The 12,491-nt window shown below is 33.7% G+C and overlaps 1 protein-coding gene across 3 annotated transcripts in view; it reads right to left on the reverse strand.

Annotated features, from left to right (window-relative positions):
• Nucleotides 1–12,491, reverse strand: part of RABGAP1L (RAB GTPase activating protein 1 like) — a 689,539-nt gene that overhangs the window by 572,863 nt on the left and 104,185 nt on the right. For all 3 annotated transcript variants that reach the window (XM_082612933.1, XM_082612934.1, XM_082612935.1), the window contains exons 8-10: nt 9,287–9,353; nt 3,286–3,388; nt 79–245 (exon numbers count right to left, since the gene is read on the reverse strand). In XM_082612933.1, coding sequence (XP_082469059.1) covers nt 79–245; nt 3,286–3,388; nt 9,287–9,353 — 337 coding nt within the window. The remainder of the gene's footprint in view (nt 1–78; nt 246–3,285; nt 3,389–9,286; nt 9,354–12,491) is intronic.

The raw sequence follows: 12,491 nt of genomic DNA on the forward strand, positions 1-12,491 counted from the left end.
TATTTAAGAAATTATGTTGGCATTAAAGAAAAAATGATGGAAAAAATGTATTATGTGAAAAGAACAAAAAGGTCCTACCTGTTTCAACCTCATGAAGAAAGTCTCCGTGAAAGTCTTTCTGCTGAAATACCAAAATCGCTCGTTTGCAGGGTACACACGTACTACTGTCTCCAGGAGAAAGCGGACAGGCTCCACCACCTCCGTGACTACCATATCCACCGCCACGGTCATGTACACTCGTTTATCTGCAGTAGAAATTTTCTGTGTTTTATACCAGCTTTATTATTACTTATTTAAGAAAACAAAGTTAAAGGATTAAGGTTCTTTATACTCCTGTTACCTGCTATGTTTAATTTTAAATGTTTTATTGTCACTTAGATTAAATAGGTAACCAAGTTTCCCAAGTATGTTTCTCAACACTCCTGATCCCACCTTAATCAAATGTTCAAATATCCTCTGACAACTTTAATTTTTCCTTCTCAAAATCAGGCCCTTAATATAAAAAAATAAATAAAATAGAAATTTCAGAATGTCTTTTACACTAAAACTATCTTTCAGGTTTAAAAACAAAACCTGGAAAATCACAAAGATCTGCCCTTTCATTCTATAAAAAGAGATACTAGAAATTATTAGGTCTGTTTGATGAGTTGCATGGGAAGGACTGTCAAATCAGAAGAGATGCTCAACCTTCATTATGTTAAATTTGTTTGGGAAAATGTTATTAATATTTCAATGTTGTATGCTTTAAGGGAAGTCCCCAGAGATTTGTCAGTACCCTCACTGTCCATAATACATATTAACCATCAGGAAAATCATTGACCAAAGCTCTAATGTGTTATTTTCATATATATACTCTCTATATAACATATAAAATATGCTATATATACTCTCTCCATATATATAACATATAGAGTACACATACACATATATACTCTCTCTACATATATAGAGTATATATACACACTACATATTTATAGTATGTATATATATTTTATATACATAAAATATATATCAGAGACCTGGCAAGTGCTTTTAGAGAACAATATACTGTTATCAGTCAAAATTTCAGTTACTATTTAAAATGTTTTCTTCACCATAGCCTTCCTCTAATTTGAACCTAGACTTTCTAGACCAGTGTCTATTGGTTTTCTTCAGTTTCGCTATGATAGGTTGAAATGTGAATTTCATTTTATTCTATTTACCCTGCTTTAAATTCATTGGGATTTTTGAAACTGTGGTTTGTTTATTCCGTATCATTTTGTCATTTCTTCATCATTCTAAAAATATTTTTAAAATTTATATTGTCTACCATTTTCAGTTCTCAGTTAAAGGAAAGTTCAAATAACCAAGCCTACCATTAGAAGAAACCTTCAATAGTGCCTTTTTAACCATTACACAACATTTATACTCATCAACTACACTTCCATTAATATCATTAAACTCAACAAAAAATGTATTACATTCATACTAAATACAAGCATTCTATCTGCCAATTCAAGAGGAACTAGGATTCTCTAGACATTGTACTTGACCTAAGGACCTTATAAGGTCTCAGGGGAATAAAGTAGAGGGGTTAGGGAAAATAACAAAACACAGAATACAATATACAACTTGACGTAGCAAAAAGATCTCAGACATTTCATCTCTCAGGGCTTCAACTTTTGTAGTTTTGATTCATGACTCCTCTGAGTAATTTATAATTTCAAGAACACCATTTAAAAATTTAAGAAATTAGGTCAATATTTTTGTGTGGCAAATGAAATGATTTTAAATTTAAAACACATTATCTTTTGCATTAGAATATTATTGTAATATAGTACTATGTAGTTTCTTTTAATTGAACAAATAAATTTTAAAAAATATATTTTTAAAAAATATATAATTCTTTATTTTTTTACTATTATTATTATTTTGGGGCCACACTGCACGACATGTGGGATCTTAGTTCCCCAACCAGGGATCGAACCTGCAAGCCCTGCATTGGAAGGTGGAGCCTTAACCACTGGACCGCCAGGGAAGTCCCTAAAATATATTATTTTTAATTGAGGACCAAATACGTATTAAAATACAAAATGAAACTGAACTATGTGTTACATTAAGAACAGGTAAAAAGTGCTTTTATAAGTTATTATTTGAAATTTCTATATTTTACTTCAAAATTATCAACTGGCTTATTTTTTCCATTTTCATGTAGATTTTCTGAATGATTATAAGGAAGAAGTTTACAGACTGGTATTCACAAGCCTGTATCCAGAAATAACAAACTGTGGTGTAAAAATTATTTATTCCTAATATATGAAAAGCTAAATTTTACATAATCATCATTATTTTTCTCTCTTTTAGCCCTCAGTTTGAAATAGCTTGATGTGTGATCAAATGCATGCAATTTATGGAACTGGTAAATACTTTTATCAAGGAAATTCAAAAATAATTATCATTTAATGTTCTTCATTAATATATTATATTTCCATATCAGTATTCACTAATGCTCCTGTCTTTAACCAAAAGTCTATTGTGGGTATAAAGTAAATAATATAAAACTAAAGATCAAACAAGCTGATCCATTATTTTCTCAATATAAATTATTGGTTGAATCATAGTAAAGCATTTAGTAGAAGATTATAACTCATGAGATAAAACTAAATTTTAGTTTAAAGGCAGACAGTGGAGGGGGAAAAAAAAACACATGGGCAATTAACAGATATCTAGATAAAGTAGGAATAAAAATAAATACAATGGGAAAAATGACAAATGAGCCTACTTACCATCTATAAATTCTGTTCAACACTAACACATTAAACAAAATGAAAAGGTAAACAACTTGGAAAAAAGTATTTGCCACAAATGAAATCCTAAATATACATTACTAAGTTCCCAAAGGTCAAAAGACTGGAATGAATAATAGTAAATGAAAAGATATAAGTAATCTGTAATATAGCGAAAAAAAGTTAAAATAGTTATCAGATATGAAAAAATTCCAGAATTTGTTTCATCATTTCTTTCATACTCTTCCATCACTTCCCCCTTAAATAAAACAACTCTATAATGACATATGAAACACAAAGCCCAAATACTTTCTTAACATAATGTAATAAAATTAATCCACATATCATCAGGAGGCTTTCTTTTGAATAGTGGAGATTTTCCCCATAAATGTATAAAGCATGAAAACAAGAATAATTCCATTTAAAATGAGCACCAGAATTTTTTTAAACATGGCAAAACAATATTGTCCATAATGTAAACTTTGAAGTAAATAATAAGGAATTTTTAAAGAAAATTCACCTTTTGGGGTTTCTTCATTAAGTGCCAGAAATATTGGTGCATTGGGGTTCCACATGCCAGTGATAACATAAGCTCTCCCATCATAGCTCTTTCCCATGGATTCCTATAAAAGTTCAAACAGGAATCACTGAGAATATATACATCAAAAAATCATCATTTTAAATTATAAGTAAATCTTATTTTAAGCAATCCAATTTATTAAAATTTGAATTTACAGTCAAACAGGGGACTTATTTTCTTTGTAAACTTTTTTCATCCCACAGAAGCATTTCTTTAAATATTAAATTCTCCTACAGCTTTCTCCAGAGTTTCTATTTAGAGACACATACTCTTGGATAAAAGAATGTATACCCTTACATGCTGACTCACAAAAACATAATACTGGTATGAAGTTATATTTAACTTTATCTTAGGCTGGTTGTCAAAGTCTCACATACCTACACACACAGGATATAGGAAGTTTCTATTAAAACTGTATTACGGATCTCACTGAAGATAGTTAAACTGAATTAATAGCTAATCACAGGAAAATACGTTAGGATTTTTCCTCTAATTTCTAATTTTTAATATATTCTTAAAATATTAATGTACTTTATCACAATGAATACCTTTAAAGTTAATACTTTTTATTGCTTATATGCCAGATATAGGTACACTTTCTAACAATCATAAATCAATATTAGGAGACTAATACTGGTTTGTAATCAGCACTCAAGGTAATTAACTATCTCCCTTTACCCTCATACTTATTCTCCTTTTGTTCTCTCCTTCTCTTCTTCCTCTTCATTTCCTCCACTCCTTAAGACTTTTACCAAGCCAGCTCTTGACTCTCGCTAAAGCAGCAACTCCACAACTATATGTGGCCTTGAAAGCAAGGCCACACGTAGTTTGTTTGTGTGTGTGTGTGTGTGTGTGTGTGTAGTGTGAGGGAGCTTAGAGGTTGTCCCGTGGGAGAACAGCACACGCATATAAATATGTGCACGTGCAAAAGAGTATTATCCACAGTACTTTCAATTTTCTGTACCGATTTCCTTATATTATAAATGGAGAGTGCAAAAAGGGTCAGACTAAAAGAGAAAAAACTTTTTTTTCAATATTTCCCCCACAGAAATGCTTCTCTGAATCCCTATGAAATTATTGTAGTCATTTGGCAAAATGACTATGTACATTTTTCTAGTGTACTCGTGATATTTCACTAATCAGATTGTATAGCTTAAGTGCAGGGACCCTGAATTCCAGAGGTGAAATACACTCAAGGCCATGTAAAGGAAACCCACTCAGTACCTCCAACACACTTATATATTCATATGTTTCTCTCTCTCTCTCCCTCACTCCCTTCCATGTGCCTATCCTCTCTCTCTTCTGTCTAATTAGACGTTCAAAACAAGAACGAGCACCTGACCCAAAAAAGTCCAGTCCATTTCTGGACAAGAGCTCGTGCTATGCTTGAGTCCAAAAAAATGAGCTAGACCAGTCAATTCTTTCTTTCAATTAACAAATACCAAGGAAAGTGGGCAGTTAGCAGTGGGGCTGAAAGGTTTTGATAAGAAGTCAGGTGATGTCAGGCCACATACAAAACGAAGTTATAACAGAATTTAATGTAGGGAAAAAATATATAAAGAACAGCAGAGTACTAGGAAACTGCTAAGTGGTAAGAGAGAAATGGAGAAAACAAACACCGAAAAAATCCTTTAAAATAATTAATCCTGTAGTCAAAAAACAAAGGCAGATACAAAGGAGGCAGATACAAGTTGAAGGGGAGGAAAGAGAAGGGCAGAGAAGAGGCAGGGAGGGAGAGAAAAGGGCAAGGAGGGAGAAGGGGAGGAGAGGGAGAAAGAGGGAAGAGAAGGAAAGAAGGGGGGAATGAAGGGAGGAAGGGAGGCAGGGAGGGGGAGAGAGGAGAAGGTGCAGACAGGCAGAAGGGGGGCGGAGCACCAGAGGTTGAGAGAACAGGGGCAGCAATAAAGAGTCTCACAGAAAGAGTAGGCCCATGGCAGGAGAGGCAGACAGGAAGAGACCAGATAGAGACCACTTTGCAGGTTTAGGTACAATTTCATGAAGATCAATAACCTCTTTTGCCTTTAAGGTGCTCTAAGTGAATCTTTGTTTCTTGTAACCAAAATAGCCTAACCAAATTAAGCATATTTTTATTTCTTTTTAGTCTTCACAACATACAACCACAATAATACTGTCTTACACATCAAAAGCCCTCAATAAAAGTTTCTCTTTATCAAGTCATTTTTGATATTGAACTAGACATTTCTATTACATAGCCTGGCTTGCTCCCATCCCCTTATGAAGATAGTGTCACAATCTTTGCTCTAGAGTTCTTTCCTGACTCCTCTGCATGCCCTGGCTCCCCCAGGAAGGCTGACAAGATCAGGGACACCAGGTAAAGGACATCTGGACAACAAAAGCCTCTGCCCAAACTAGGCCAGGCTGGAACCACCAGATGCCCTCTTCTTAAGAAAATAAAATGGGAAATATAATGAGAATATGGCACTTTGCAATGAAAACATAAGCTGAAGAATCATGCTAATTCATACTAAGCCATGAATGAACTACTGTCAGGTTATGAGTAAGCTGAAGCTATGAGGTCAAGTAGGCAGACAGCAGGGTAAAGCACACAGATGGCATCAGAAGGAGGGGGTAACACAAAATAAAAATAAAAAATGTAAGTTCATGCTAATCTATCCATTCATTAAACAAATATGAGCCTACTGTGAGTCATGCTCTGTATCTGTGAGTATCCAGCAAGGAAAACAAACAAAATGGTCCTGACTTTATGGAGCTGACAGGCTAATGATTTCCAAACAGCAGTTTGTGACCCATTTGTGGATCGTAAAATCAATTTAGTGGATTATGACCAGACTTTTTACTCAAGTAGAGGAAAAAAATTGCAGATTTCATCACACATGTAAGGGTTAAGAATTGTCTCATAAAAATTTTACTTTAGCTTTTTTATACATAAAGATTACAAGTATATTGGATTACAACGTAAATTTTATTTCTGTGAGTCCAGCTACTAGCCTAATGTCAATAAATAGTTAATTGTGAAGATCCACAAGCTTTCTGTGGCATCTCTAGGACTTTTTTTTTTAATATTATTTTATTTTACCTGCTTCTGAGTTTTTATAAAAATGTTTTTATAAAAATGGTATTACATTGTTTTTAGTCTTCTGTGACTTGATTTTTTTTTTAGCATCTTTACTGAAGATGTTTACAATGTTGTGTTAGTTTCTGCTGTATAGGACTTTAAGTTGTGCTCCAGTTCCATGAAATCTGACTCTACCTAGTTTTCAGCTTTTTGGTACATTCCTGTTAGGCTTTTCCTAGGTATAAATGGCTATGAATCAAAAATTCTCATTTCCTTATTCCTACTACAAGTATATTCACCAAACTATTCTCACTCACTACTGGGAGAAAATTGAGAGTCTGTTATCTGTACCCACAAAAAAACCTAACTAATTTTATTTATATATGATTTTGTTTATATACTATGTATAATATATATATATATATATATAAGTAATATGGCTATTTGACTAAAAAATATATTTCATTTATAAGTATAACTTTCTCTTTCATGTAGATTTTATATTAAACAAAATTTATAAATTTATAGAAAAGTCTCAGTTCATCTTGCTTATTTAGCATTCAGGGAAGAAAGTCAGCATTGCTTAAAATTTATTCACGTCAAATAGAATAGTCTCACAAATTCTGAAATTAAATATAATTAAACACTTTTAAAGTTTGTCAGAATAAAGTGCAAGGTGAAATTTGTTTTCAAAGTGTACACGTGTTTGGATGTCATAGAAGAAAAAGTATTAACGTCTGGCTTTAGAGGGCAGAACTAAGACTAATTAGGCAAAGTTACAAGGAATATGATTTCAGGTGATTACAAAGTTATAACCTGTAATAACCAGAACTGTCCCATAGTCTTCATTATAAGGTAACAAGTTCCTTTTTATTAGATGTAATCTAGGGGCTTCCCTGGTGGCGCAGTGGTTGAGAGTCCGCCTGCCGATGCAGGGGACACGGGTTCGTGCCCCGGTCTGGGAGGATCCCACATGCCGTGGAGCGGCTGGGCCCGTGAGCCAAGGCCTGCACGTCTGGAGCCTGTGCTCCGCAATGGGAGAGGCCACAACAGTGAGAGGCCCACGTACCGCAAAAAAAAAAAAAGATGTAATCTAGCTAAAGCTCAATAACCGTGTATTAAAGATAGCATGGGGCTTCCCTGGTGGCGCAGTGGTTGAGAGTCCGCCTGCCGATGCAGGGGACATGGGTTCGTGCCCCGGTCCGGGAGGATCCCACATGCCACGGAGCAGCTGGGCCCGTGAGCCATGGCCGCTGGGCCTGCGTGTCTGGAGCCTGTGCTCCGCAACGTGAGAGGCCGCAGCAGTGAAAGGCCCGCACACCGCAAAAAAAAAAAAAAAGATAGCATGAAGATTAATAGCATTGGTAATAACAAATCACAATTGCTGATAATTGTACATATAAACCCTCCAACTTGACCAACTATTTGTGGCACAAGTAAGCCCACTGCTCTTTCCAGGAGCTTCAGTGCTGGCAAGTCCTTTGATATCAATATGGACTCTTAAAGGTGGAGGGCTGCACCACAAGCAAGACACTAAGACTATGGGGGATCAGAAGTTCATGCCAGGTCTGTAACTCTATAATCTAAACTTAGGTTTAATAGAAAAATCTTTGCCAGTGATTCATCTTAATCTTGTAAACTCTGAAAAATCATTACTAATTAGGATCTAGGAGCTTATAAGTGTTTAATGTCCCTGAAACTACCTCCTCACGGAATTTTCAGGGCTCCAAAATGCTAAGTCCTGCCTTAAGTAAAACCACTTGCATTACTGATATGCTGTAAAGAGCGAGGGAAGAGAGATGAACCAATACCTAGTTCATTTTCACATTTAAAGTAACTGGTTGTCCTTACCTTACCTACCCATGCAGTGCTTCCTCTGTATTTCTGTGGCTCATTGTACCAACTCTCTGAGAGCACTTAACCCACTGCTGTCATTACATACCTAAAAGATCTATTTCCATCACAAGATTATGAACCCACAGATGGTAAGATCTGTTTTACCATGTCTATAACACCAGCACTTCACACAATACTTGGCACAAAATTAGGTCCTCAAAAAGGCTGAATAAGCTATTCTACTATCAGTAGAAAATCCATGTGATGTTACCATGAAATAACTCAAAGAAAAAGTTGATATAATTTGTGGTATTTAACTGACATTTGCAAAATACAGCTGAAAGGAAGAAAACATGTAGTGCTACCTAAAAAAATCTCAGTTAAGTAAAAAACTTTATACTTACACTAAGATAACTATTTCCTGTAACATTTCCAAACCACAAAGTAAATGTTTTCATTAACTGCAATATTAGCAGGTACTTCTGTTTAAAAGTTAAGATGGCTTGCTATTTTTACATCAAATACCAACTCTTAAATATATATTAACCTTCAAGGGCATTCCTTAAATAAGTACCACTCCTACAGTAAATATACTTTGCTAATGAAAGGTAATCAAGAAGGAAAAATTCAGAAAGGGAAACGCTTTAAAGAAAACAAAAGCATCCATCACGGTACTCAAATTAATAATACTGCATTAAAAAAAATGAAAGGCACCATATTCATTTATAACATTGTGCCTGTTATAATCATGTATTTGTTATTTTGGCTCAAAGAAGAGACACATTCCTAAGAAGCCAAACAGATGAATAGATGGATATTTTCATTACACTATCCTTTTATTTGCTTCCCACTTGCATATGGTTTTTTTATGAAAGTTTTCCTAAATCTCTCCCTCATAAGTAATTTTAAGTTTGGGGTTCCAAATTAAATTACTACTATCACAGTAATTGATAGCTGAAAGTTAGAAACAATTTTGACAAAATGACAAAATTTCAAAATAGAAAATACTTTAAAAATATAAAATAACTATCATCTATACTTTGTTAAGGTGCTTAAGATTTTCATTACCATATCCAGTAAATGCATGTCACTGTTCTTCACGTTTCGACCTGGGCTTAATAACATTCCAAAACATCTGAAAATATTGGGGGGGGAAAAAAAGGAGAAATAAGGTATCAAGAATATATAGAAGCCCAGTGAGCAAAAGCCTCAATAGTAATGATACAATCTGAGCTCTGTACTGACAAATAGCTTTCATTTTTTAGAGAAACATCATAAATAAGAATTCATTAAGATACATAATAAAATCACATAGAAATAAGTTACCTAAATTCCCAGATCTTTATTTTTGCATGTAAAAGATTACCAATGATCAGAAACTGTGATAAAAATAGCCATAAATTGTTAACTGAAACAAAATACAGTAGTGACATATAAATTAGTTTCTGGGTAAAAATGAGATTGTATTTGCTTTAGAGTTACTCCAAACATATTGGTCAAGATCAACTAACCTAGTTAAATTAAAAGAAAGAAAATTCTTTTTTAAATTAGAATAAGACTCTGTACTCTCTCTTTGCATCAAGCCAGATTAATGGAAACAGTCACCCTGGCCCTCAACAGTCATGTTCACTGAATAGCCTAAATCCTCAGTTTGAAATACTATATCCTCAGTTTGAAAAAAAAAAAAAAAAAGTTATATGAAACTCATTACTAAAAATGCTATTATATTAGTGAAGATATTACCCAACATACTGTATACTATTAACTACTTTATTCTGTGCTTCCCAATGCTAGGGAAGCTTTAGGAATCCCATCAACACTACCAATTTGTTTGTAAAGGATTTTCATAAACTCTAAAATTTAGCTAATTCGAACATTTTTTAATATTTGTTAGGATATTATTGTTATTTCTTCTTTATAGGTAAGAAACATAAAGTCCAGAAAAGTTATTTTACTCAAATTTATGTGGCTATTAAGTAGGTCTTGTACTCGAGAGACAATGTGATCTGTCCACAGTGTGCCTCTCTCCGCCAACAATGCATACCCACACTTACTAGAATAGAGTGTTTTTATTGTAGCTTTCCAAAATTTTAAAGTATGCTATGGAGCATTTTATACAAGACTATAAGCAAATTAAATATACCATTTTTTAAGTTTCAAAATAGCGGCAGCTGAGCAGTCAATACTTAATCTGATCCTTGTTTTCCAAAGGTTTAGTTTTCTAGTAGCATAGCTTTTTTTCCATAAACAAGACAAGAGATTAGTCCTGTACAAATATGAGCTTAGTAAGTAGTAAAAAATATATATATAATACTTCCTGCGAATATTTGAGGATACCTTGCACAAGGCATCCAAAAAGATCAAGTATATAAAAAAGATAAAGTCAGTAAGTTCTGAGGAAATTCCAAACATATAATTGTACCAGTGAACAATATATAACTTACTAAAATAGAAATTATTATAATCTAATATTCATAATTTTAATACGATTCCTTTAAACTGCTATGAACTCTCTATGAACTCCTATAATAAACACTGTCTATACAAATTAAATGCTAATTAATCATGTACTTTATTGTACTATTTCTTCTAAGTTTGCCTTAAATTCCTTATAAGAATAAAAGAGTTAATTCTTTTTCAGATATAAAATTTAGTTCCCTCAACTTAAAAGTCAGTCAGTGAGGACAGAAGACTTCTCTCACATTCCCTACATACTTTGCTTCAGCTTGCACCTCTCATGGGTTTTAAAATACTGTTTTCTATATTATGGTTTTTAAGTTACAAAACTATTATATATACTCATTGTAAAAAGCTAATTAATACCAAAGTGTATAGGGAAAAAATAATTTCTCCTTTCTCTCTCTAATCTCAGACCCTTTGGAACCAATACTAAGAGTTTAGTATGCACCCTCCCTACCTTTCGTTTGCTCTTTTTGAAAATTTAAAGTTTTATATTGTTTGTCAAGCAGTCACAGGTAAGTGGCAAAATGGGTACAATTTTCCTAATATAATGTCCTATCTTAAACTCCACTGCAAAAGGAAATTTAGGTTTTCCTTAAATGGGAACACACATCACCTTATTTTGATGATCTTTGATCCACTGCTTTTTTCCTGGGTTATAAATTAAAAATCCTGCCACCAACCAACAGTGCGACCCTAGACAAAGCACCTAACCCCCTTGGGCCTCTGCTTCCTCTTCTAGAAAATGGGAGAGGTAACAATACATGAACTCTAAGGATCCTTCCAGCACTAAAACTGAGTAATTTTTTTCTATCAAGCTGTATTAGTCATTTCCAAAATTATATTTCATTAAAGCACATAAGGTTTCCTATAGAGACAAGCAAGGTCTATTACGAATAACATGTCAGAAATTAGATAGATATTATTAGCACCACAAGCACCTAATGCGATTATTAAGTGTTTCATTGTGGAGTTCAAAGCGTTCAATCTTCTCTTATTACCTCCATAAATAATGTAGAAAGAAAACTGCTATTACACCTATTTTCTCAAGGATGTCACAGTCTAGTAGGGGAGGAAAATAAGTAAACAGACAATTACAACCTGTATGGTAAGTTCTACAATAGCCTTAAGTACAGAATGTTAACAAAGCAGAGAGAAGACACACCCAACATTATTTATAATATAGCAAATAGCTAACTTGACCCAAAATTTGAAATCAAACCTCCTAAGAATGGGATGATGGTGTTATCATATTAATAATAATTATTATATTAATTATAGCAGCTGTTTATTGAATGCTTTGTCAGACATTACTATATTGCTGCATTTACATTTCAAAACAACCTCCATATAACAAATAATAAAACTGGTTTCCGGAAAGTAGAAGTGATTTGTCCAAACCACAAAACTATTAAGCCCGTGACTATGACTCCAAAACTGCAGAGTCTTTTACGCATTATACTCTGTCATCTCCCTAGCCTATCAGTAGAAAAGATTATAAATTCCCTGTGTGATCCTGGGCAAGTCACACACTTCAAAGTCTCACTTTCCACATTTCTGGAACACAAATATTACTTGTTTACAGGTTGACTATGTTAATGTAAAGCTGAAATGAAAAAACTCACAGAGAAAGTACACTGTAAATTCTAGAGCTGTTGCCGATTATAAATTATTATTACAACTGCCACTATTATTTAGAAGAGAAGTTTGACCTTCCATACTGCCCAGTGAGTCTTTACTCAAAACAGAGCTTTAAACAGCTTTTAACACCAAGTTAGCATCCATACAGACACCAGAAATTCTGCATATCTTG

Source organism: Mesoplodon mirus, assembly GCF_964341445.2.
Source record: "Mesoplodon mirus genome assembly, chromosome: 3".
In the NCBI taxonomy this organism is placed as follows: domain Eukaryota; kingdom Metazoa; phylum Chordata; class Mammalia; order Artiodactyla; family Ziphiidae; genus Mesoplodon; species Mesoplodon mirus.